The 27,122-nt window shown below is 36.9% G+C and overlaps 1 protein-coding gene across 1 annotated transcript in view; it reads right to left on the bottom strand.

The window, feature by feature from the left end:
- The window catches only part of TTN (titin), a 276,220-nt gene that overhangs the window by 75,621 nt on the left and 173,477 nt on the right, over positions 1–27,122 (bottom strand). Inside the window, exons 226-269 of the mRNA XM_058712718.1 lie at positions 23,806–23,929; positions 23,013–23,279; positions 21,157–21,254; positions 20,354–20,522; positions 20,001–20,267; positions 19,634–19,900; positions 19,265–19,543; positions 18,765–19,173; positions 18,539–18,663; positions 18,172–18,438; positions 17,132–17,401; positions 16,739–17,041; positions 16,341–16,643; positions 15,896–16,083; positions 15,669–15,783; positions 15,289–15,573; positions 15,037–15,188; positions 14,199–14,346; positions 13,866–14,043; positions 13,354–13,475; positions 12,972–13,259; positions 12,571–12,867; positions 12,267–12,453; positions 11,693–11,808; positions 11,298–11,597; positions 10,802–11,101; positions 10,607–10,712; positions 10,310–10,506; positions 9,921–10,226; positions 9,545–9,823; positions 8,647–8,946; positions 8,231–8,533; positions 7,756–8,118; positions 7,133–7,435; positions 6,701–7,000; positions 5,952–6,248; positions 5,556–5,840; positions 5,171–5,464; positions 3,657–3,956; positions 3,235–3,543; positions 2,956–3,146; positions 2,125–2,554; positions 310–618; positions 34–182 (exon numbers count right to left, since the gene is read on the bottom strand). Of these exons, the coding sequence (XP_058568701.1) occupies positions 34–182; positions 310–618; positions 2,125–2,554; positions 2,956–3,146; positions 3,235–3,543; positions 3,657–3,956; positions 5,171–5,464; positions 5,556–5,840; positions 5,952–6,248; positions 6,701–7,000; positions 7,133–7,435; positions 7,756–8,118; positions 8,231–8,533; positions 8,647–8,946; positions 9,545–9,823; positions 9,921–10,226; positions 10,310–10,506; positions 10,607–10,712; positions 10,802–11,101; positions 11,298–11,597; positions 11,693–11,808; positions 12,267–12,453; positions 12,571–12,867; positions 12,972–13,259; positions 13,354–13,475; positions 13,866–14,043; positions 14,199–14,346; positions 15,037–15,188; positions 15,289–15,573; positions 15,669–15,783; positions 15,896–16,083; positions 16,341–16,643; positions 16,739–17,041; positions 17,132–17,401; positions 18,172–18,438; positions 18,539–18,663; positions 18,765–19,173; positions 19,265–19,543; positions 19,634–19,900; positions 20,001–20,267; positions 20,354–20,522; positions 21,157–21,254; positions 23,013–23,279; positions 23,806–23,929 (10,845 nt within the window). The remainder of the gene's footprint in view (positions 1–33; positions 183–309; positions 619–2,124; positions 2,555–2,955; positions 3,147–3,234; positions 3,544–3,656; positions 3,957–5,170; positions 5,465–5,555; positions 5,841–5,951; positions 6,249–6,700; positions 7,001–7,132; positions 7,436–7,755; positions 8,119–8,230; positions 8,534–8,646; positions 8,947–9,544; positions 9,824–9,920; positions 10,227–10,309; positions 10,507–10,606; positions 10,713–10,801; positions 11,102–11,297; positions 11,598–11,692; positions 11,809–12,266; positions 12,454–12,570; positions 12,868–12,971; positions 13,260–13,353; positions 13,476–13,865; positions 14,044–14,198; positions 14,347–15,036; positions 15,189–15,288; positions 15,574–15,668; positions 15,784–15,895; positions 16,084–16,340; positions 16,644–16,738; positions 17,042–17,131; positions 17,402–18,171; positions 18,439–18,538; positions 18,664–18,764; positions 19,174–19,264; positions 19,544–19,633; positions 19,901–20,000; positions 20,268–20,353; positions 20,523–21,156; positions 21,255–23,012; positions 23,280–23,805; positions 23,930–27,122) is intronic.

The following is a 27,122-nucleotide window of genomic DNA, read 5'->3' as shown; positions in this document are numbered from 1 at the left end:
ACCGGAAGACACAGAAAATTATATTTTTCTTACCTTCACTGCCTTCTTTGCCTTTCCATCAAATTCCCAAGATGATTTGGGTGTCGGGCGTCCCTTGATGACAGCAGGAATCCTAATTTGTGAGCCAGCTGGACAAATCAGACAGTCTTGTGCTCCAATATCAATGAAAACTTCTGGTGCCTCTATAGTACCATGAATAATATAATAGGATTTAGTTTACTTTTTAAAAAAATGTAATTGACATATCTTCAGGAAATTAATTTCATGAGATCAAAAGATGAAGACATAAATGTAATAAAGGGCTGGTACCTAGAATATCAGTGGCAGGGATCTCTCCAGTTGTATCACTTGGTTCAGATTCACCAGCTTCGTTGACAGCTTTCACTCTGAATCTGTACTTCCTGAGTTCTTTCAGATTTGGTACCACACATTCACAGGTAGTTAGCAGTTTGTCTGGCTCATTTACTCTTTTCCAGTCAGTACTACCTTCTTCTTGCATTTCTACAATGTAGCCTTTGATTGGACTGCCACCATCTTTGGCTGGAGGTTTCCATGCTAGCGAGATGCTAGACTTTGTTTTATCTTTGACCTCTGGGCAAGAAGGTGGGCCAGGTGGATCTAATAAAGAAAAAAAATATATATCAAGTTTTGAAGCCAATAGGATGCTAGATTTAATCTACTAAATACTAAAATAGGAATGCCAAAAGAATAAATTACCTTCTAGAGAAGAGAACATAAGAAATAGTCTTTTTTCATTTAGCATTGATGTGAAAACAAAAGAAAGCAGGCAACTCACTGGAATTAGAAAGACTACTCACTATCTCTAGATAGATTTATATTCTATTTACACACAATTGGTGAAAAGCTATTTTCGTTTTAAAATCCCTTTGAATCTACTAAACACTTATTTATTTTTTTAGAAAAAATATGTCAGATTATTTATTTATAAATTTAAATCCAAGTTAGTAGACATATAGTGTAATAATTTCAGGAGTAGAATTTACTGATTCATAACTTACATGTAACACCCAGTGCTCATCTCAACATGTGCCCTTGTTAATGCCCATCACCTATTTAGCCCATCTCCCCACCTGCCTCCCTTCCAGCAACCCTCAGTTTGTTCTCTGTATTTAAGAGTCTCTTATGGTTTGCCTCCCTCTCTGTTTTTTATCTTATTTTTCTTCCATTCCCCTATGTTCATCTTTAATTTAATATTTAAAAAATAATTTTGTCATTAGTTGGGAAACCTTTGAACACAAATTAATCATAATGCCTTTTAGGGACAGGGTCAATGTATGTAATAATTACATAACAATACATTTCTGATGGTGCTTTACAATTATAGAAAGTCTTTTACTCTGTTCTTTTTAACCCTACCTCTTCCTCTCTAGTGCCTAGCACAGTTCCTTGCACATAGCACATGTTCAATATAGCTTGCTGAATGAATGACTGCTTCATTTTATAGATGTACTCCATATAGAACTTAGAGTATTTTAAGTCTTAACAAATAGCTGAATTCTTTTTCTGCAGATAATCTATTCAGATATATAGCAAATATAATTAACCATTAAGGCCATGCTATTTTAATTTTTGAACTTATCTGCTAATAGATCTTTCAGAAGAATTTTTTTTTTAATTTCACTTCACAGACTGTGCTTGAGAATCTCGTATCTTTGTTCAATAAATATTATTGAAAAGTTAACATTTGCCTTTTGTTGAACTCCACCTAGAGGGTCTAAACAGGGAGGGAGATAATGTCCACAGTATCTAATTAGGGGTTAGGCGTTTATTTAAGGTAGGAGAGCAGAGAGGAGCTTATAGTCCAGGGTCTCTATTATTGTGATTGCTCATAAAATACTAGGTTTAAACCAAGAATTTAAAAACTATATGATTTTAGGTATGTGTATACATGTGTGTATGTATGCATACGTATAGATATGTGTAGTGTGTATATGTATATGTAGTGTGTATATGTATACACATACATCTATGCTTCTGATACTCTATGAAACTTTTTACCTTAATAAAAAAAATTTGTTATAGAAAAACGCAGGCAATTTAAGAGAGAATTATCCATTTAGTGGCTTTGCCCTTTGTAAATTCCGGAAATGGAAGCATACTTACATATAGGATCTCCTGCAACAGCTGGATCTGATGGTTCACTGGGAGGGCCAACTCCTGCCGCATTTATTGCCATTGCTCGGAACTGGTATTTAACACCTTCAATCAAACGCGGAACGTTAAATTCCACGCCTTTCAATCCCACTTTGGTAATTGGTGCTCGGCTAACACGTGACCAGTAGGCACCTCCCTCTTCTCTCTTCTCCAGCCAGTAGCCAGTAATTGGAGACCCGCCATTGTCCAGAGGAGGAGTCCAGCTTACTAGCATCGACCCTTTGGTGCGCTCCAAAACTTTTGGTTTTCCCGGAGGTCCAGGAGGGCGAAAGGGATCTTGAATGACTACTTTATCTGATTTGCACTCATCACTGATTCCATATTTATTCACTGCCCTAACTCGGAACTCATACTGACCATTGGGGATAAGTTTCCAGACCTAGAAATCAAATGAATAGTGATTTCTTAACAACATACTTATGTTGATTTTCACTTATTTTAAAATTCAAGTTATTTTGGTAGGGGAGACTATAAAAAGAAATCTATAAAAGCAAATAAATATATAGTTAAAAAATAAATAGGCTCAAATGTGGAGAAAGCATTTTAAAATGAGAATATGTGAATTTATTGTACCTAATACTGGATCTCTCAAGTAAAAAAGAATTTATATACAAATAGTATTTACTAAGTGGCCTTATGTACATGGTGCTAAAAACTGTGCTAAATCTTTTTGTGTGTGGTTTTGAGTTTAATCATTAAATTCCCAGGTTATGCCCTAATGGTGTTAATTCAAAGTCGTGTCCTTTTAATGTGTATAAGTAAATATTTAGAATAGTTTACCCCATATCTCTTCTCTACAGCAGTGTTGGTGACTTCCTCCCATTCACTTTTCTTCCTGCTTGCATCACGTTTGTCAATGATATAATGGGTAATTTCACTGCCCCCATTATCTAGAGGGGCATCCCATGTCAAATAGCAAGATTCAGCTTTAATGTCAGTAACAGCAAGATTTCTTGGTGGTGATGGACGATCTGGGAAGGAACCAACACAGGAGAATGAGAAGGCCATTCTTAAAAAGGTACTGGATTTCATCTTGATAGAAGAAAACGGGTCCCTTACCATATACTTCCACATGAACATTTCGGAACACTGAACCCAGGCGATTGGAAGCAGTAACTGTGTAGGTGCCTTTGTCTTCCCGGACTGCTTTGGGAATGCTAAGCTCCGTCTTTGCCTCACTTCGGGATACTTCTTCCTTGGTTATCTTAAGCGCATCAGTGGGTTTTTCGATCACAGTTTCGTTCTTGGACCACTCAATCTTAGGCATTGGAAGGCCTGTCACATCTGCAGGGATGTTAACAGGCTCTCCTGCCTTAACTTTGATAGTGTCTCCTCGAACAGACAAGCGCAACTTAATAGTTGGAGGCACTGTAAAGAGAAAGGAAAGAAAAAAAAATGCATAGTCCTAAGTATATTTGCTCAACTTATGAAGATAAAGGCCGCGCTGTAAAATGCACTAAAATCATGCACAGATTCCACACCTTCGTCATCCTGTATGACCACGTTAAGAGGCAGAGATGGTTCACTTTCACCAATTTCATTGACGGCTTTGACACGGAATTCATACATTTGGTGTTCATCAAGATTTTCAACCAGGAAAGATGTGGTTGGGCAGAGTCTCTTATTAACTCTTTCAAAGTCAGGTTTGTCATGACGCCGTTTTTCAATGATATAACCTTGGATGGGGCTGCCGCCATTACTGCGGGGCTCTTTCCAGTCAAGGGTGATAGTGGATTTTGTCCTTTCTGTGTATGTGAGCCTCTCGGGAGATGTTGGAGGACCTTTAACCAGAGGCAAGTTGAAATGACAAGCATGAAATAAATATTCATATAGGAAATAGCATTTCACTTTAAATTAATTATGTGAGAAATAAGTTTGTGTTTGGCATAACCTTACATCCATCTTTAAAATCCTTCCAAAAACATATCAGTTACCAGAATTATAGGCATTTATACAGGCAGAATTTTTCTTAGAGTAAAAATTATTGATTAAAAATAAATCAAAGGGAATGTAGACTTTTGTTATTTTTAGCATTTTAGGTATTTTACCTCTGTCACTGGGAAAGCTTCTAGTCCTAATGAAGTAGGAGAGAAGGTCTGTGAAGTTTTGCTCTGAATGACCAGCTGGGAGCAAAGTGTTTCCTTTATTAAAGGACAGTGCATGTGTCTGCTGAACACACTTAGAACCATGTTGCCTCAAGTGTGGGTTTAAAATGGAGTGGAAAGAGAATTTATGTGATGCTTCTGTAGTTCCGTGGCCCGAAGGACAAAACAAAGCATAACTTTGCATGGTAAAACTAGTCTCCTGCTGAACTGTCACTGTAACTGGAAGCAGAGCTTTGCAGTGGAAGCTCAGCTCTGTTTTGATACTTGTGGCACAGCTTGAGCCAGAGCAGACATTTTTGAGAATGAGCTGTTACGGGGAGGATGTGATGGGATGTCAGCATGCATTACCAAGTGTGTGCAATTTTAGAGTTTCACGTTTGCTCATACTGCTTAAGGAGATTTCCTTTGGTTGGTTTTCTATTCTCTGGTGGCTTTCTCTGACTCTGAGCATCCATATCCTTCCAGTGTGGAGACTACTTGAGGGCTAAAGGAAGACTAAGGCATTTATCATAAGGCTGCTGTATATCCTGTAATCCTTCAAAAACCGTGAACTCCCTTTAACTACGAAAGCATTAGATTAATCACTCCAGAGTATTCTATTGCCAAGATGTAGTATTTCTACCTGTTTGTAGGTTGTTGTTAAGCTCTGGTAGATTCAGGTTTTTTCAGTACATGAAACCATACATGGTTTTGTGCAAAATTACATTGATATTATAGCAAGTATGATATTCTTAAAGTTGCCAGTAGTTTTTTGATTCACCTTTCTTATCACTCTCTTGCTATAGACCATGAGACTCTTGGGAGTTTGAAGTCATAGGGCTCAATAAATAAATGACGTAACTAGAAGCAAACAGTATTTACTTTATAAACACAATGAAAACCTCTTTTACCTAGTGGATCAACTGCAAGAATTGGTCCTATTTCAACAGGAGGGCCACAGCCAAACTTGTTCTTGGCAATCACACGGAACATATATTCTTGTCCCTCAAGGAGACCTGTGATGTCACATTTAGATCTCTCAGTCTCTATTGGTTGTCTCCAGGTATGCATCTTAGCATCTTTTCTTTCAATAATGAATCCTGTGATTTCACTTCCTCCATCATCTGCTGGGTCAGACCAATTAAGCAAACACATCTTTCTATTTGTCACAACAGGTTTTAAGTCAAGAACCGGTCCAGGAACATCTGAAAAATTAAAACAAACAAACGTAAAAATCAGTGCAATAAATTGTATCATTTAGAAAAACCCTATGAAAATCCATGTAACATTCCTTACCAAAAACTTCTACCCTGGCTGCTGCAAATTTGGAACCACAGCTATTGGTAGCTGTAATCACATATCTGCCATGATCTTTTCTCAATGCATTCTTGATAATTAGTTCCGATTTGGTTCCAACATTCTCTATTACAACACGGTCTTTATCCAGCTCCCCTTCTTCTATGGTCCATACTTTGGTAGGCACTGGACGACCAGTTACCACAGCTGGAATTCTAAGGGTCTTCCCAGCCATTATTTGTATGCCAGCCTTGACAGAAACATCTAGTTCCACAGTTGGAGGCTCTGTTTAAAGAGAACAGTAATACGTTAGTCCAAGAAAGATGAAAAAAAAAATCCTATGGTGGAAAAATGTCCATAATCTTATTGCATGGATCCATGCAACTTTTAAGTTACCTTGTGGCTCAGCCACAGTAACCGGTCCCGTTTCTCCTGGTGGTCCTTCACCTGCAGCATTGACGGCACTCACTCGAAGTTTATAATCGGCACCCTCTCGGATTTCTTTGACTGTGTACTGACGGACCTTGATCATCTTCTCCGTGCAACGTGACCATTCGTTTGTTCCAACCAGCTGCTTATCAACAAAGTAGCCAACAATTTCCCCACCGCCATTGAAAGCTGGGGGTTCCCATTCTAGTTCAATAGTTGTAGAGCTTGTGTCGGTGACTCTTGGGACAGGTGGCCCAGGTGGAGCTAGAATGAATGTAGATACACAAATCAAAACTCCCAGAAGATTTTAAAATGCACAGTAGCTTACTCTATCCCACTTTTTTTCATAGCGCATTGCATGTAATATGGGGTAAGTATTGCTTTGTGAAACTTTTAAGCTATATGTACAAGATGTTTAAAATTTTAGATTGCAACCTTAATATATGTCTGTAGGTATTTAATATTTTGCTTGTTTTTTTTGTAAATTTAAGGTGTACAATATGATCTGATACATGCATATATTACAAAATGGTTACCACAATGTTAACACCTCCCTCCCCTTACATAATTAATTATTTTTTTTGGTACTGATAATGTTCAAGATCTACTCTCTTAACAACTCTCAGGTATATAATATAGTACTTAATTAACTGGATGAAGTGATTTAATTATAGTCACCATGCTGTACCCCACTCTCTTCATAATAAATCACTTACAGATTGGATCACGTGCTGTTTTGGGGTCTGAAGGCGGACTGAACTTTCCAGGTCCAGCTGCGTTTTCAGCACATACTCTGAAAACATAGGTGAGTCCTTCTAATAGGCCTTCTACATTGGTCTTCAAAGAATTCAGAAGATTTCTGTTGACACGAGACCAATGTGTACTATTAACCTCACGTTTTTCAAGCCAGTAACCCAAGATGGGGCTTCCATTATCTTTTGGTTCATTCCATTTCACTAGCATACTGTTGCTTGTAATGTCTTCTACAATGGGCTTATCGGGTGCATCAGGTGGTTCTGATAAAAAAAAAATGGCATATTTGAATTAATTCTCTAGTATGACCTAAAAATTCAAGTTTATAAGCTATGATAGTGAATATACCCTTGCATATGATAAAAGGCAAAATGTAGATGCTAAAAGAACCTTACCAAATGGATCTTTAGCTATAAATGGCTTTGAAACACATGGTGGTCCAGGCCCAAACCTATTTTCAGCTCTTACACGAAAGAGATACTCTTTCCCTTCAATCAGTTTTGTCACTGAATATTTGCAGTGTCTAAGTGTTGAAGTGACAATAATCCATTCTGAGTCAGGTTTTGTCTTGTCTTTCTTTTCCAAAGTGTAGTTTATAATTTCACTGCCACCATCATCAAGCGGTGGTTCCCATTTACAGAGGACGGAGTTCTTTCTAATATCTTCAAATACAAAGTTGATTGGTGGCCCTGGTGTATCTAATATTTCAAAAGATAGCAGTGATTAAAATTTTGTGTAGAAATGGTTGCAAAGGAAAATGTAAATGTTAGCATGCCCCTTTAACATAAACTTCTGCTTTTCCTACATCTGTCTTTGTATGGCTAACAAATACCAAGGTGGGTTGATTTTGTTTACATAGCCAGCAGGAAAAATGGGACTGAGGATAACTTGCTGAAGCTATTTCCTACTTCTTTTATCCCCCTTCCCCACCTCCCCTGCCAAAACCCCTTTTTTAAGTTTTACTGAAACTCTTCATATAGACTTTCTTCCATTGAGAAGTGTAGTTTTACCTACGTACCTAGCACACAGACAGTACAAGGAGCTTTTGCGATACCATGGTCATTTTCAACTTTGATCATATACAGGCCATGGTCAGGTCGGAGAGAATCTCGGACACGTAGCTGAGATTCTCCCTTTTTACTGTTGTCGATACTCAAACGTTGTGTTAGAGGCAGGACAAATGGTTCTTCTTCTTGAACTTCACCCTTCCTCCTCCTAATTGTGGGTTCTACTCGCTTTTTAATTTCTTCTGGTGTAATAACTTTTTCATCCTTTAGCCACGTAATAGTCGGGTAAGGTGACCCAGAAATAGTTGCATCAAGTTCTATTTCATCACCTCGTTTCACTTCTAGGCTTGTTCTCATAATGACTTTTGGAGCATCTGTAATGATTAAAAACAATAATTGTTCTCAATTCTGATCAAAACATTGACAAAACATTATTCTCCTTGATTGTGCCGGGGGCAAACAGCAACCCCATTAAACAAAACTTACCAATAGGATCTACAGCTTTGGTTGGAGGAGTGGCTCGAGAAGGTTCACTAATACCAGCAGCATTTTCTGCTCGCACTCTGAACTGGTATTCCTTTCCCTCTTCGAGTCCTTTTGCTGTATAGGTCAGGACTGGTACTAGGTGTTCATTGCATCTCTTCCATTTGTCTTCACCCTTAGCAATCTTCTCTATGATGTAACCCATTATTTTGCTCCCTCCATCATACAAAGGTGGCTTCCATGTAATAGTCATTGCTTTAGCTGTAGGATTATGGACCTCAACATCTACAGGTGGATCAGGGGGTTCTGAACAATAAGGAAAAAAATGGTTAATATGTACCCGTGCACAAACCCATCTTTTTTTAAGTAAAAAACTGCATATTAATTCCTAGCTATATTACATCCATGCCCCAACTTACGCTTTGGATCTTGAGCAATGACCGGATTTTTCAGTTCAATATATTCGCCTCCACCAATCTTGTTGACAGCTTTAACACGGAAGAAGTATTCACCATTTGGTATGAGATCTTTTACAGTCCAAGACAGCTTGTTCTCACCAGACATGACTGGTATGTATGTCCTTCTCCCAGCCTCTCTGCGTTCCAGGACATAATGAAGGATTGGGCTTCCACCATCATATTCTGGAGGTTCCCAGGTTAATTTACAAGAACTCTTGGTCACGTCACTTGCTTTAATATCTTTGCATGGTCCAGGTAGGCCTATCAGAAATAAAGTGATAATTATTATTGTAATCTGAAAAGTCAGCATGTTAAAAGTACACTCTTTCTTTCTCTGAGACTATCCACCTGTTGGGTGGGATAATCTTTGATGTGCTGGAACGCCCCTCTGCCGCCTTATGCTGAAGGATATTTAGCGTCATTGGCCCCAATTACTAAACATATGTAACTCCTCTGAGTTTTTGTTCTAAGTAAAAATCACCCCCACCCAATTTTTAAACATCATCTGTGTGGGAGGGGGCAGAAAGTATTACTAATCCTGGTGAGTACACTGTGGAAAAATGCAAATACAATTAATAAATGAATATTGGCAATTTAAACATTCTTTGGGTATGCTATATCTTTTATTTAGTACTTCACATGCCAATAATTACAACAGAAGTAAATTAGTTTAATCAGAGTTTAACTAGCAATTTCATTTCTATAATTACTTGTCTTCCAGATGATTTCTTTCCATATGAGAAGCAATTTAGTTTACAAATAGCCAACTCACGAAGCCCTTTATACTAACACTACAAAGTTAACTAATTTTCCCAATGTGTGAAGAATAATATCTTGTATTTCATCAAAGACTGATTACCTATGACTTTGACATTGATTGAGGCAGTTGCTGAGCCAAGCTTATTCTCTAGTGTAATGGTATAAACTCCAGCATCTGCATGGACACTCTTGGGAACTTCGAGGTGTGCAGAGATATGATCATTCTTCATTGTTAATCTGTCACTTGCTTTAACTTCTTTGCCATCTTTATGCCAACTAACAGTTGGAACTGGGACAGCTCTGAAGGGAACAGGAATTCTTAACTTTTCACCTTCAATAACAACAATGTCATGAGTCTCCATATCAATTGTTGGCTTGCCTGTAAGATATCCAAAAAGGAAAAAAAAAGATATGTCAAAATGCAATGTATGATAAGCAAAGTCTGTTTTATTAATTGAAAGAAACTGTGTTCTTACAGTCTGGGTCTTTGGCAACCACATTTTCAGAGATTTCAGATGGCTCACTGACACCAACAGCATTGACAGCTCTCACTCTCAGAACATACTCCTTGTCAGGAACAACACCTTCTTCAACTTTGAATTTCAAGTCTTTAATTGGGCGAGAATTAACTCGCATCCATTTCTCAGTGCCTACTGGACACATTTCAACATGATATCCTATAATAGGACTTCCACCATTTTTCTCTGGAGGCTTCCAGGCAATGGCGATGTGCTTTCTCCCAGCATCAGTCACATGCAAATCAAGGGGAGGTGAAGGAGGACCTGAAAAAAGAGTGAAACATTCACATCCACAATCTCATCATCAAGCTCTAGATGATATCCTTTGTTTAATTGACACTACTTACTTGTTGGATCTTCAATTGACAGGATTTCTGTGGGTTCGCTTGGGTGACCAACTCCAGCTTCATTTTCTGCCCGAACCTGAAACTGGACCTCTGTTCCTTCAATGACATCAGTTACTCTGAAGTTACAGTCAGGTCCTGAGGTCTTTCCAGCTTTCACCCAACGGGTACCTAACTTTTCTTTCTTCTCAATGATATATCTATTGAAATAAAGCAGTTCATTAGTGTTAATAGAGAAAATACAGTTAAGAATTTTCAGCTGAGTATAAATTATCCTTTGTAAATTAATTAAAATTCTACCTTTGTATTGGTCTTCCACCATCATTTTTAGGTGGTTCCCACTTCAGGTCAACATGTCGCTTGGTTACATCAACCACTGTCAGAGCATAGGGTGGTCCAGGGGTGGCTGGAAACAAAACATTCAATAGTTAGAAAAACCAGAGGAAAAAATGATAATCCAGTACAAACAGTGTCACAAATATTAAGTTAGCATACTAAAGGTGTCTTTGGCCAGAACAGAGTCCTCAACTTCACAGTAGTCACTTTGTCCTATGGCATTTTCTGCAGCAACTCGGAACACATATAAAGAACCCTCTGTCAGTGGGGTTACTGTGCACTTGGTGTCCTTGACAGTTGTGTCCACTGTTTGCCAGCCTTTTCGCCTCACATCTCTCTTTTCCACGATATAGTTGGTGATGGGGGACCCTCCGTCTTTCTCAGGAACTGTCCACTTGAGGTCTGCTGTATTTTTTGTGATATTAATAACTTCAAGCCAGCGAGGTGGTGATGGAGGATCTAAAGAAGAAAAAAAGAAAAATTCAATTTTTTTATTGTCCAATACTCAGTCTTCACTGAATCTCTAGCAGTCACTAGGAAGTCACATAGCAATGATGAAGCAATCTAGTTATGAGTTTTTCATATTTTCTCATACTGTAGTTCTCAGACCTACGTTAGAGGAATTTATATACACTAAACATCAAGAGTGACTTACACAGCTTTTCCCTGCAGAGCACAGGGTCACTGGGTTCGCTGGGCTCACTTTCCCCAGCCTTGTTCACAGCTCTAACTCGGAATGAGTATTCCTGCCCTTCCATGAGACCCTTGAGAAAATGCTGAGTGGTGGGAACACCTTCAGCCACTCGGACCCAGTCCTCCGTTCCAGTCTTTAGCATTTCAATGACATAAGACTCAATCTTTGCCCCTCCATCATGTTCTGGCTTTGTCCAATTCAACATCAATGATGTTTTGCCTACATCTTTCACAGTTGGTTTTCCAGGAGGCCATGGAGGATCTGCAAACGAATGAAATGAAACCATGATTTAGGTTTGTCAAAAAAGGAGTTAATATAAGCTTCAAAATGACCACATAAAAATATATAAACAATACCTATTGGATCCTTTATTAAGATTGGTTCAGTTGATCTGCTTGGTTTTCCAGGTCCGGCAAGATTTTCAGCCAACACACGGAATCTGTATTTTTTCTTATTGGTGAGACCTTTCACTCTGAATTAGGGACAAAGTATGAGTTGAATACCATGATAAGCAGAAGCCTCTATGTATTTTACATGGAAGGAACTAATTTATTTAAATTGTGAAAAACTGATTTGGAAATTTAACTGAAAATATTTCAATATAATTTTAAAATTGCCTTTTAACTTTCGATTTGATTGAATGTACTAATGTAATTCTAAGATCTATAAAAAATCATGATCATAATATACTGGAAGACCAAACACTTTGAAACTCACAGAAAGTTAATATTTTATAGTAGGAAATTAAGAAATGTGCCCTTGAATGGAATTTATATCATTTCTTAGATCATGTGGTAATACAAAATATAAGTACAAATAATTTAAAATGTTATGGTTAATATATAAGAATTTGTAATCAAAATGAATGCTTGAGAATTAAAAATTGTGTATACTGCTGTCTTAACACCTTGATGGAGATATTGGACATACCTATATGTTGTGTCCTTTATTGGCATTTTATTGCATCTAACCCATTTATCAGTATCAGGATCTAATCTTTCAACCCAGTATCCAGTGATTGGGCTTCCTCCATCATCGTCTGGCTCACACCATGTGAGAGTAACTGCATCCTTAGTGATATCAGAAGGTTCTAGGCGAGTTGGAGGTCCAGGTGGATCTATAGGTAGGATAACGATGTGTTATATGCCCTATATATAAATATGACACCCAAATCCAAGTTTGACACAAGTATCTTTTTAAAAATTTTTGGCCAACTTATTAAAGAGAAACTTACCAAATGGATATTTAGCTGTTACTGGAGTAGCCTGAACTGGTTCACCAACACCATACATGTTTTCTGCAGCAACTCTGAAGATGTATTCTTTGTTGGGTGTTAATTTGGTTGCCTTGTAGTTTGTATCCTTGACAGTTGATGAGAGCTTGTGCCACACTTCACTGTCAGTTGCTCTTCTCTCCACAACATAGTTTGTGATTTTAGATCCACCATCATCTCGTGGGGGGTTCCATGTTAGAAGACATGACTCATTGGTCACTTCTGTGATGTCAAAAGCAGCTGGTGGTCCAGGTTTGTCTGTGGATGACATTATACACTCAGGAAAAAATCATTTAAAAAATCATATTTTTAAAAGTAACTGAAAGGAGTCTGCGTGTTTTTTAAATGATGGCCTCTCTTACCTAAGACGTTCACTTCTACCACAGCAGTGGCCCGACCACAGACGTTGACAGCCTCGATGATGTATGTGCCAGTGTCACTTCTCTTACTATCAATGATGGTCACTGTGGATTTTTTAGGAACATTTTCAATGGTGATTCTTTTGTCCTGCTTCAGAAGCATATCGGCTTTTGTCCAAGTTATTTTAGGTTCAGGTTTTCCAGTTACAGTGGCAGGAAGTTCAATTTTAGTTCCTGCTTTTACAGTGAGACCAGCAAGGAGCTTCACATCAAGGAAAATTTCTGGAGCCTCTGAAATTGGAAAAGATGATTTATAATGTTAGCAAGCTCAAACAAAATTAAAAGCAGAGGCCTCGTTAATAATACAAAAACCAAAAATAAATACCCTGTGTATCCACAGCCTGGATTTCATCTGTGGGTTTGCTTGGTTTGCTAGCACCTTGCCTGTTCAGGGCCTTCACGCGGTAGGCATACCATTTGCCTTCTTCAAGACCTGTTACTTCCATTCTATCAGAAAATAAAATGGTATATTTTACTATAATGCACACAACCTGTTTTATATGATCTTTCTAAAATTCATACCTTCTCTTGGTATAACACTATTTATTCCTTAAATTAATTCTGGATTGCTTCAGTATTATAACTAATGAACACCTTGGGTAGGGGATAAGTTCAGTAGCACTCTTTAAAGTCGGACAAGCACACCAGAGGAATTATCAATGAAAAAAACTAATAGATTTTCTAAAAGAAAAACACTAATTTTAGTAAGATGAAACATTTACTCTTGTGTCAAATAATTATAAAAACCTACTCTGTGCACTTGTTGGAATGAGCACTGGGTGTTGTATGTAAGCCAATTTGACAACAGATTATATTAAAAACAAACAAAAACCCTACTTTGTGTCTGCAACTGGTTCCCCACAGGCAACCCATCGATCCGAACCACGTGGACATTTTTCAACTATATATCCTTTGATGCGTGAACCACCATCATATTTAGGTGGATCCCATGTTAGGAAGATGCTGTTGGCTGTTCTATCTCTCCATTTAACGTTCTCTGGTGGGTCAGGTACCGCTATAAACATTTTAAAGAGAGTCAGTGTTAGATAGGCCATCTATGAAATCTCCATATTGCCTGCCCCTGCCGTTCCCCCATAAATTCGACTCCTGGTCTCAAAGCAAAAAAAGGTAACAAGAGGCTCCATAAGCAACCATCAAGAATGTACTCACTTGCAGGAGCTGACATATTTACAGGTTCATCAACATAAGCAGGTTCTCCTGGGCCACACTTGTTACGAGCACAGACTTTAAATAAATATTCTTTCCCTTGAACAAGATCAGGAACTGTGAATTCTAGGTCAGGCACAAAGTCCATAACCTGGGACAAAGAAATATAATTACTCGTTTCTCAAAAGCCTGAGTCAAAGATTTTTACGACAAGCAGTGATACAAATGGAAAATTTTTTTAATGGTAAGGGTTATTAATTTTACACTAGGGAAAAATTTGCAGAGTAAGACACAATATTTGAACCTTATATTAAGGTGAGACTTTCATAACTTATACACATTAAAAAGGTGTCAAATAAGGTATTGGTTCTTTCCACCAGCTTGGTTATTAGAAATATGCTTTTAAATCAAGGTAAAAAACAATAATGAGAAATGAATAAATAACAGTAATAAACTGAAGAGAAAACAAATGGTAGATTGGGCCAACTAAGATAATCTAGTGGAGTGAGAAGTTTGATGACCAGGGAGTTAAATACTTAGTGTCCTTAGAATGGCTGATCGTTTCATAGGGCACACTGGATACTCATCAGGTACCAAGTGAATAGGTAATTTTATTTTTTAGCAAACAGTAGACAATTTGGTAAGGCACAAAATAAGGTAGTTATACCAAATCTTGGTTGAACTACCTCAAGAAGCATTAGCATCAAGGCATTTAAGAGAAGTTTTTGGGTCTTTTTCAGCAAGGTAAATTTAAACCATGTAAACTGTGCATGGCATCCCAGCATTCTGGAATTTTCCCCCACTCTTTTTTCTGTGAGTTGCATTGCTGCTCAAAACTCACTTTAGTCCATGTTTTCCGGCTGACTTCTCGCTTTTCAACAACATATCCAGTTAATGGACTCCCTCCATCATCATCTGGTGGTTCCCAAGTCAAATGTACTGAGTCCTTGGTTATCTCACCAAATTTCAGTTCTTTGGGTGCACTTGGGCGAGCTGAAAAAAAGGTAGTCCAAAATCAGTATCGGTAATAGATTGAACCAATATTTGTTAATACTGTCAAATCACCACATGTAACAAAAGTTTAGTTCCTTACCAATCACATTGACGTCAATTTCCCCAGAAATTGCTTTTACGGGATTTTCTAATTTCAGTGTATAAATGCCCTTGTCTGGACGTTCACTTGGAGAAATGACAAGTTCAGCATAGGCAGATAAGGTTTTCATTTTCACACGGTCCCCTGCTTCTAGTACTTTATCTCCAAAAGACCAGGTTGCAGTTGGCCTTGGATAGCCTGTACTTGGAACCAGGATCTTGATAGGATTCGGGACAATAACTTCTAGACCATCTTTAAATGCACTTAAGTCCATTGTTGGTTCAGCTACCAAAAAGAAAAATTAATGAGTCTCCAGCACTATATTTAAGGCTATTAAGCTATATTAAGCTATTAAATCTAAAAATAAAATATCCACTTACCAAATGCATCATCAGCAGTTAGAGGACCAAGAATTTCAGATGGATCTGAAACACCAGCTTCATTTTCTGCAGATACTCGATATAAATATTTATTTCCTTTTTGTAATCCAGTAACCTAAAGTATGAATCAATAGTTGTAAGAAAAATACACACACACACACACACACACACATACATTTAAGTCCATGATCATACATTGAATATTTTTTTAGATATAAGCTCCCTACCTTGTAAGTCAGTTCAGGGACAAGTTTCATATTGCAACGAATCCAATTATCTTTTCCTTCTTCACATCGCTCAATTATATAACCCAATATTGGACTTCCTCCATCTTTCAGAGGAGGTTCCCATGTGAGCTGAACTGATGACTGAGTCTGATCTGAGGATTTTAGGTTCACAGGAGGACTTGGTCTCTCTAGAATGGAAGAGTTGGAACATACCATTGAATTCAGTAACAGTTTGTTAAGATAACGTGTAACCATTGCTATCATCTGCATTAAAATAGCAGGTTTACTGAATTCACTGAGTAAAAGTAGGCACAGCCTGGATTTCTATGATTTTGCTCACATCTTTCTGATGTTCTATCTTTTCATTAACTCCAATTTATTTTAATTAATAGACTTAATTTATGGATTTCATGAAGTAATTATTTCCTTGTTTTGATGAGCTTACCAATTGGATCAGCAACTTTGACAAAAGGTGTGGCTGCACTTGGTTTTCCAACTCCAATGCGGTTTTGGGCTCTGACCCGGAAACTATACTCCTGTCCTTCTACCACATCAGTGACAGTTGCAGATAGATCTTCAGCTCTTACTGTCATGGCAGTGTCCCATCTGATAGAAGTCTTGTCTCTCAATTCAATAACGTAGTTTGTGATCACAGCTCCTCCATCATACTCTGGCGGTTCCCATGTCAGTGAAACCCCAAATCTATTTATGTCAGTGATGGTTACATTCAAAGGAGGGCCTGGAACATCTGGATTTCATCAAAGAAGAAAACATAGGTTTCGGGTTAAATCAGAGATAAAAGCAAAGATAAGCTAGTTTGCAATTTACTTAAAAACTTCTTACCATATTTACTCCTTGCTTCTACAGGATTGTCAGTTTCTACTGGCTCACCAGTGCCAACTCTGTTTCTTGCACTGACACGGAACAGGTACTCAACTCCGCCTTTCTGTAGTCCAGTGACAGTGAACTCACAACTATCTGCACGGTCAGTGGCCAGAACCCAGGTCTTTCTTTTGATGTCACGTCTTTCAACAACATAACCTATGATTTTGCTTCCGCCATCAGTTAATGGTTCTTCCCAACCAAGGCTTACTTCACCATCAAATGTTTCTGTCACTTCTAAGTTGCGAACTGGCCCTGGAACATCTGAAATGCACATGTACAAATTTTTTTAGTGTGCTGTCATGCTTTTAATTGTGCTTTGCCAATCAAGTCCCAAGTGATTTAAGGGCTTACCAATAACTTTTAAATTGATGAATGCTTCTGCTTTTCCATGTTTGTTCTGAAGCACAATTTTATACCTTCCTTTGTCTCCTTTCTTAGCTTCTAAAATTCTGAAAGAAGTTTGTTCAGCTGTAGTATCAACAGTTTTTGAAGACAGAGCTTCATTTTCTTTAAACCACTCGGCTTCTGCTTTAGGGTAGGCATCATAGGGCACCACCATTGTCAGAGGCTGGCCAACATCAACCACAAGATCTTGATCGCCTGTCTTGATTTTAGGTGCGGCTGGTGAGAAAAATAACACGTGAATGCTTTTGACTTATATGTTGTAGTCCAGTTACACCATAGCTTCTTTACTATGCATTTGTTAGCAAATATCAGTGATACAACCTTGGAAATATATCACAGTAACTTTCTAGCACAGAACACTGACTGACTTAGAGTTCTCATGGCTTATTTTGCAAATTGTCAGACTTGAAAACAGAGGATTAAGGATGATTTTTATATCATCCATAAAATCTCCATTCTTTGCCAAAATTAATAATGGAGAACTAAACATAGTACAAAACATGTTTGTTTTTGTGAAGTGGGCGTGTCATACTTAGGGATAAACCAGACAAACTACCTAGGTACAAGAGGAACACTAATGGCTTTTTCATAATGTCAACCAATAAGGATGCCTTGGAAGCTTGAATCAGGATGAAAACAGACCTAAGAGGCTCCATGGGGTTTGGAAAATAGAAGAAACCTGAGTTTGCCCTAAGTCCAGGTTTTTGGGGATGACTTTCAAGGTACTATGTCAATTCTAGGTACTAATGAACAGCCACCATGTGCCAGGAACTGTTCAAGGTTCTGGCAAGTAAAGAAAAATGCTATCAATTACCTCTTACTCAGGACACCCTTGTGGTAAGAGAAATTAGAATAGTCACATGTGGGTGGAGCCTAACAGAAATTAAAGGCCTTCACAGGCATTACCTCATTAATTGCAAAATCTGAAACTTACAATGCATCTGTGATATTGTGAGGATATTTGAAAATAAAAGAAAGGCATTTACCTGCCAGTTCAAGCTTAGCTCTGGCTTCTTTGTCTTTGGCAATAAATCTGTATTCACCCTGGTCACGAGGTTGAATATTACAAATCTGTAACCTGTGTATCTTTCCTTCACTCATCATCTGATGTTTGTCACCCTGAACAACAACCATGTTATTTCTTAGCCACTGGACTTCCACCTTATCTTTGTTGAGCTCAGCCAAAAAGACAACATCAGCACCAGGGGCTTCAAGAATATCTTGGGGAGGCCTGATGATCTCAACAGGGATTTCTGAAAAAATGCAAAATGAATACAAACACGTTCATATTTGGGTTCACAACCTTTAATAACTGGTGCTAATATTAAAATTGTCCTTTCACTCAGTGTGTACCTTCCACAAAAAGTCTAGCTCGAGATTTTCTGTCTTCTACTCCACAAGCATATTCACATTCATCATCCAGCCTGCAATCTTTGATAATGAGTCGGTGTATACTTCCATCTTTTTCAAATTTGTATCTAAGAGAAGAGATTGAATTATTGGTTAGCTTGCATAATGATCACTAAATTGTCAAATGTGTAATAGTTACAGAAATAGAGATTAAGAAGCTTCCACTTACTTTTTGCCTTCTTTGATTTCTCTCCCATTTCTGTACCATTTCACATTTGCTTTCTCTCTGGACAGCTGGCAGGAGAAGACTGCATCATCAAACTCAGTGACTGTCTGGTCTTCTAAGTGTTCTACAAATTCTGTCGGGGCTTCTATGATCAGAAGCTCAGCAACAGATTTATCTTGTCCAGCAGTAACAATGTATTCACCCTCATCTGGGAAGCCACAGTCTTTAATGATTAGAGAGTGTTTATATTTATCAATTCTGTATAAAACACGGTTGTCGAAAGCCACCTCTTCTCCATTTTTGGTCCACTTCAGTGTTACGTTGAGACGATTCACCTTGCACCAGAATGTGACAGATTTCTTCTCCATTGTTTCAATATCTTTAAGAGGCTCAATAATCCTAAGGTCTTCCTCTGTTATAAAGGAGAAGAATAATGTTGATTTTAACTATTTTCATAATAGACATTGACTTAAAAACTCCTTAATGCCACATAAGTGACTTACCTTCTACTATCAGATTAGCTGCACTCTTAACATTTTCACCTCTGTGATTGGTCAGAGACACACTATAGTTGGCTTGGTCATCTAATCGTGCGTCTCTAATTCGGAGTGTGTAAACCAGGTCTTTTTGGAGAATAATGTATTTTGAACTATCAAAGATGGCCTCTTCATTTCTGAACCATTTGGCTTTGGCACCTTCTGTATTGACTTCACAGTTGAAGATGACTTCCTGTTGTTCCTTTACACGGGTGTCCTTAAGAGGAACTACGATCCTGAGTTTTTCTGAAAGCAACCAACAATTCTCATAGTATGAAGAAGGACCAAGGTGGTAGAGACAAACATAAGTAAACCCAAGGAACAAAACAAACTTACCAATTACTGTCAAGTGAGCTGCTGCTCTGGCGGCCCCAACCATGACTACATAAGTGCCCATGTCTTGTAATGTGGCATCTTTCACAACTAGGATCCTCTTTTTGCCATCAGCAATAATGTCATATTTGTCTCCAGATTCAAGTGTCTTATCATCCCTCTTCCACTGGACTTCAAAGCTTTCCTTTGATATAGAGCAGACAAATTCGGCCTTTTCTCCTTCAAGTATTTCAAGATTTTGAGGCTTTGAGATAAATTCAGCAGCAAGTTCTGGAAAGAAGCGGTTGTGAGGTATTAAAAACTTCAGCATTTGCACCTTAAATACATCAAGTATGAATTCTTAGAATATTATTTATTGTGATTTTCATACCATGTACTTTGACTTTGCCATCAGTTCGAGAACTTGGGAGTCGGCAGTTGTAGTTGCCAGCATCCTCAAGGTGAGCGTTCTGAATGATCAGGATTCTCTTTCGTCCATCCGTAAGTATTTCATACCTTCCTGTTTCAATGATCTCTTCATCCCCTTTGTACCAAATCACTTCTGCTCCAGGCTTGGAGACTTCACAAACCAGCTTTATAGTGTCTGTTTCACTAACTTCAACGTTGCTAAGATTTTTTGTAAAGACAGCTTCTTCTTCTACAAGAATAACAAGAACATTGAGTTAAACCGAATTTTTTTTTTCTTGAAACGCATACCTCTCCAAAGAAAGACTTTATTCTTACCTAGTACGGTCAGCATGCCAGAAGTTCTTGCTGTCCTTACTTCACAGGAATATTCTGCCTCATCATTCAGTAGACATTTGTTGATGACAAGAATGCGCACTGCTCCCTTAGATATGATGTCATATTTTTTGCCCTTTTTAATTTCAGCACCATCTTTAAACCAGTGAACCTATATTTAAGGTAAATAGATACTTTTCTCAGGGTTTTTTTTTTTTTTTTTTGGTTCCTTCACATATGTGTCCTTAAGAGGAACTAGGATTCTGAGTTTTTTTGAAAACAACAAAACTATGGTGTAAAGAAGAACCAAAGTGGTAAATGCAAATACAACCTAAACCCAAAAGGACAAGAAGAAATTTCTTCAGTTATTGTTAAGTGAACTATTATCAGTTATTAAAGATAATAGGATCATGTAAGTTTAGAGTCACAGAGGGTTTTAGATATCATGCACACTAACTCTTTGTTTTCAGGATGTGTGAACTGAGACAACAGTAGTAAATGAGGCATGAAATTGCAGATATTTATTCTTAGCCTAAGAAAATAGCAATTCCATATGGCCCAAACCAATAATATCTGAGTCTCCTGATTGTGAGTCCATTGTTTGTCAAGTAATAATAAATGAATAATACTAAAAAGAAAACAATTAAATCAAGTATGTATTTCATACCAAAGTGACAATCTTTAATTTAAAAGTAAAGTGATTATCAGAGGTAAGTTTGATTCACTCTTTTTTTTTTTTCCCATTTTGGCTAGACTAAAAGTAAAGGCATATGACAATACAAGATAGCAACCATACAATCACACACCTTAGCATTTTCTCGGGAAATTTCACACTCAAACCGAGCCATTTCTTTTTCTTTAACTTGAAGATCAGTGAGTGGTCTTAAGAATTCCACATGAGGAGCTGTAAGAGAAGGTCATCAGAATTCAAAATGAGACTTCTAGAATTTACTCTAACATTACTGTGGTGCATATTAAGATACAGTTAGTCTTTTGCAGGACCTTTCCATTTTAATAGGTTACAACAGATTTTGAAAGCACTTGGAGCTGCCATTCAGGTATGATACTTTGCTTTTATTTTTTACATATCTCTGTAGTTTTCATGAAATTATATTGCATGCTACATGTTCAACTCATTATATATCTATATCTGTTATCTATCAATCAATAATGAACTCAGTTCTTCTGAATAACTGAAAGAAAAATTCCCATTGATACTCTTCCAGAGTTGAAAGTTGATATTGTCGAAGGAAACACCGGTAGCAAAGAAACATTATTTTATTTAAGGCAGGCAATGTAATCTTTAAGAAATTAGCAGAATTCAATGATAATGCAGCTTGAAGTGCTATTACTAGTCTTGTCTATGGCTAAGAGGCATGAGTCAGTCTGCAATTGAAGTCACACACACTTAGCTTTTTTTGTTTTCTTTCATCTTCAAAGATGTTCACACATAAGACAGGCATGAAATCTATTAGTGCAACAAAGCAATGTGTTTTGTATGGGAGGGTAATTTGGTTTTTCACATCTCTTGTTTCATTTATCTCCAGAATTAAGTCAGCAAATGTATAGGATCAGAGAGCTGCCCTTTGCCCCTCCTTCTTTTAGGGCTCCTTGTGAGTCCTCCCAAGGATGATTGTTCTTGATCAGTGAAATTCTGGGACACAAATGCTGGCCAATAGGTTTGAAGACATGCTCAGTGTGGCTGAGCTTTCTTGGAGTGGTGACAAAACAGATGACAAAGGGAAGAAGGAGACCCAAGAAACTACTCTGTCATAAGCTAAAGCAGAACAACCACAAAGTGGAAAGAATAAAACAAGATACATGGAAGCACAATCAAAGCCACTATTTTGTAGCTGTTGACAGATGAGAAGCAACTAAACTAAACAACAGCAATTGCACAAAAATATACATTGAAAATGTTATCACCAGACAAATGAATGAATGAAGAAAATGAACTAGCATGTGACATTTGGAAAAGAGATGTTGTATTTTTCACCAGAGGAAGAAGTAATGTTAACAACCATTAGATTCCTCTTCATTCACAGGACTCCAAGAATCCAGGCTTTGCTCCTTCTTATTATCCTTTCTTATTTTCAGAGATAGTATTATGTGAGTGGGCTATGTCATATTACAGCAGACCTTAGCGTGCTCCTACTCAAACTGAAATTTCGTACTCATTTTCTAGTTGTTCCTGACATCTGAGAATTCATTCTTTCCAAGTAGAAATTGCTTTCCTTTCTTTTCTTTTCTTTCTTTTTTTTCTTTCTTTCTCTTTCTTTTTCTTTCTTTCTTTCTTTCTTTCTTTCTTTCTTTCTTTCTTTCTTCTCTTTCTTTCCCTTTTTTTTTTTAAATCATGACTCCTTTCTTGTCTCTTTCATTCAATTTGTCCTTATCTGTTTCAGAATATTCCTACAGTAGCCTTACCCCCTGGTCAGAAACATAGTGAAAGTGATCGATATGTCCTTATCAGATCAGATGTAATAGAACTTTTCTTTCCTTTTTTTTTTTTTTTTAAACACATAAAGATCATGTTAGGTCAGTATCGATACCATAAGTTGCCAAGAAATGCAGTTAGGCCAAGAAGGGCATGCAAAAAGTGCTGGTTTTTTTGTTGTTATCAAAGAGTTGCAAATGAAAAGTCCCATGTCAGAAGAATACTTACGCACGACATTCAGGTTACAGGAAGTCTTAAAATCCTTAGCATCACAAGTGTATGTTTTAATATCTTCTGGGGTACAGCCATGTATAATAAGTTTTCTGACCCTGCCATCAGCAACAATTTCATACTTCTTGCTTTTGAGGATTTCTGTCCCATTTTTGAACCATTTCACCTTAGCATTCTCTCTGGATACTTCACATTCCAATACTGCGGTGGCTTCTTCTTCGACCGTCTGGTCCTCAAGAGGCTTAGTGAACTCAACGGGGGGTTCTGAAAGAATCACACTAATTAGCCAAGGTATTTCTCCTTTCCTTCTCCAAGAGTTTGAGCACCTCCTCAACTTTCTTCTGATATCGCCAGAGCTTTTCCTGTTTTTCAATTTCATTTGCAAGTTTTGATTCCACTTGGATGGTTTCCTCTAATAATGATGTTTCACCATTATTTGTACATACAGAGGAAAGGTGTTGTTTTAAAAAGTATGAAACATCAAGGAAATAATGGCCAAATCTTGATTAATGAAGTGATAGATACCTAGTTTGATAATAATTTTTCCTCTAGCCATTTATTGAATGCAACATAAACAGTTGGGAGGAAGTAAAACACATTCTAGTCCATTTTGACTTTTTTTTTTTCTTTTACAGTCTGTGACCTAATTTGTTAGGCCAAAAAATAAAATTTGGATCTTTGGTGGATTTTAATGATCTATGGAACTAATCATAAAAAGAAAATTGAGAGTTGACATTATTTATGAACCTCCACATTCTACCACGTTTTTGAAAATAAACCTTGTAATTACCTTTCACAAAGAGGTTGGCATGAGTTTTGAAATCTTTTGCTCTCAGTTGGACTTCTCCAGCATCTTCTAACTTTACATCCCTCAGAGTAAGTGTATGAACTCTTCCTTCTGAACGTGGGACCACCTATTTTTTTTTTGAAAAAAGTGCAGTTTAAGACTATATGAAATAGCAATTCTCTCTCTCTCTCTCTCTCTCTCTCTCTCTCTCTCTCTATATATATATATATATATATATATATATATATTTAATTCACTTAGTCAACAGTTTAGAATAGTGCTTTCCAAGTTGTTTTATAATCACATATACAGCACATATGCCTTTGAAAATGATTTTAACCAGTAGTTTGGAATCTTTTAAGGAAGTTTTAGGCTTTCATAGTTGCCTTACATAATTACTAGGTGTCCTTTTATGTTGAAATGCCTAGGAAATTTTCTGTTTATACTTATGTGTATATATTTATATAAATATTTTCATCCATTCTGCCACTGAGCCTATATATATATATATATATATATATATATATATACACACACACACACACACATATGTATATATGTATATGTGTATATGTATATATGTATATATATGTATGTATATATGTATATGTGTATATATATATATATATATGAACTTAGAGAAGCTAAATAATTAAAGGAAAGGAAAAAATTAATTCACAATCCTGTGATCTTAGACTATCAAGACAAATACTGCCATTGCTGTTAATATTTGGATGATAAATTCTTGTTGTAAATGCAACCTTTGATGGTTTGAGGAAGAAGTCTGTAGGAAAATGAATTGTCCAAAAAGAATACACCACCTTGATATGGACTGCCATTAGGTCCCATAAATGTGGCTTATACAATTGGAAATCAGGCTACAGACAGGGCCATCCTGACAGTAATCACAATACGACAATCAGAGTTTCTTCTATGAAAGTCTGTGAGATGCTGTGCCCTGTCATTGGGATTCATTCTGCACCACTTAAGAGTTCATTTAGAGTTACGAATAATGTAAACATTTTTTACCAGTGAAACTATTTATTATGCTGGTGTGAATGAAAGAGTCAGGAATAAAGTTTCATATGAAGATTTTTCTTAATTAAGAGCTGGACATGGCTATTAATAAAACTACCTTAATAATTGAGAACAGGTCAAAGACATAATAAGGGAAAACAAACAGATAGGAGAAGGTAATTAAGATATGTCTTAATAACATAGCTACTTATTCAACATGGTGCTTGAATGGGAAAAAATTGTTTTTGTAATGATGTTTCAATATAAATTTGAATATAAATTTTGTACTGTGTGTTAGGGCTATTCTTTTAAAGTATTTCAGATCCCAACCCATCCACAGATATAGCTTCTCTGTTTACACATTATTTTATCATTTAAATTCCTCTGAGGATACTTTAGAATACTCTGTTACCAAGAACTTGTCTCAGAACACAGTAGTTCTCAATAAGTAACTCATATACAGTGTACTTTGATTATGTTAAAAAAGGAAAAACTAAGCTGATGATTTTGTGGTGGTTTCTGTTTCCATGGATAATATTAGAGATTATCCTTTTACAATATTGTTAACCTTTAGTAGGTGCATATTGCTGTAATAGGCATTATGACTCTGACCATGCTGTTAAAGTTTAAATACATAATTATCAAAGGCCCAGTTAGGACTAGTAGTGCCTTCCTGCACTAATGGCCAAGGTGGGGCAGGAAACACAACTGTTTTTTCTATAAAATGTTTTCTTTCTTTCTTTTTTTTTTAAGTGATTTATTTTGAGAGAGAGAGTGAGCAAGTGAGCAGGGGAGGGGCAGAGGGAGAGAGAATACCAAGCAGGCTCTACACTCAGCGCAGAGCCCAACACAGGGCTCAGTCTCATGACCAGGAGATCATGATCTGATCCAATATCAAGAGATGGACACTTAACCAACTAAGCCACCCAGGCGCCCCTAAATTTTTTTTTTTTTTATTTTCTATTTCAATCATCTGTATTTGGTTTGTGTAGTTGTGGAGGCTAAACATTTTGCAAACTGAAAATGAAAGGCCTGAATTAAATTGAAACAAAATCTGCAAAATGTAATAAAATGACTTTATGACTTCACAGTTTATATTTAAGTTCTTTTAAAAAAGAGACATATAAGGGGCGCCTGGGTGGTTCAGTTAAGCGTCTGACTCACAGCTTGTGAGTTCAATTCCCGCATCAGGCTCTGCGCTGACAGCTCAGAGCCTGGAGCCTGCTTCGGATTCTGCATTTCCCTCTCTCTCTCTGCCCCTCCCCTGTTCACACTCTGTCTCTCTCTCTCAAAAAATAAATAAACATTAAAAAAAGTTTTTTTTTATAAAGAGACATGTAAGTAATTTAAGAGCAAGTTCATAAACAGCTGAAGTATTTTGGGTGGCTAAAATAAAGGATTAAAATTCCTATGCCAAGAGAGACACAAAGAAGCCCTAGAGAATTATAGTAAGGTGATCTCTTTTATTCCCAGAAAAAAGTTTAGTGACTATATACATGTATGTATGTGTATATATATATATACTATATAAAATCTTTTTTTAATAAAAGAAATGTGGATACATTTTTTAGGAATCTACATTTCAAAATAAAATAGTAGAGCTTTTACATTAGAACTAATGCGAACTGATCTTTTAATAAAACAAAGCTCTTAATTTGACCAAAAAATACTTAGTAGCAAAAGTATAATATCATTTGTCCTTAAGCAGTGTTCCTATATTCAAATCATGAGTTTACAGATATAGAAAGGATCTTGAAAAGGCAACCAATTCTCTGCATTTGGACATGAAAGCAATGAGACTACACGTATTAGGACAAATGTACATTTCAAAAAAAAAAAGAGCAAACTTGAAGGTGGACATGACTCCTTCACCCAGTTCAGTATTTAGAAGACCTCACTGTAGGGAAAGTTTCCTCATATATACCTTAATTCTCATACGGTCAGTTGAACGTACAGCTGTTTTTTCTGTCCTTAGCAAAAAAAGGAGACCGACTAATCATTACTGTCTGTGTAACAAGCAGACTTTGTCTCCCCAGTGACTGTTAACAGAATTCTCCTTTAATGACTTTGATAGAATACATGATTTTTTGTTTGTTTTACTATTTATTTACTATTTTTACTATTTTACTATTTACTGTTATTCAAATGCATTTGCCTTCTTATTACTTCAGTCAACCTTGTGACTCTTTGTTAAACTGAATCCTTTTTGAATTATTTGCCTTCACACCTTTGAAGTTTGATTTGCATTGAAGCTTTGCTGTCACATTCGATATTATTTTTTAAATATTGAAAAAAAATGTCAT

This window comes from Neofelis nebulosa, chromosome 2 (genome assembly GCF_028018385.1).
Source record: "Neofelis nebulosa isolate mNeoNeb1 chromosome 2, mNeoNeb1.pri, whole genome shotgun sequence".
NCBI lineage: Eukaryota > Metazoa > Chordata > Mammalia > Carnivora > Felidae > Neofelis > Neofelis nebulosa.
The sequence above is the reverse complement of the archived record's forward strand: the minus strand, read 5'-3'. Positions and strand labels throughout refer to the sequence as shown.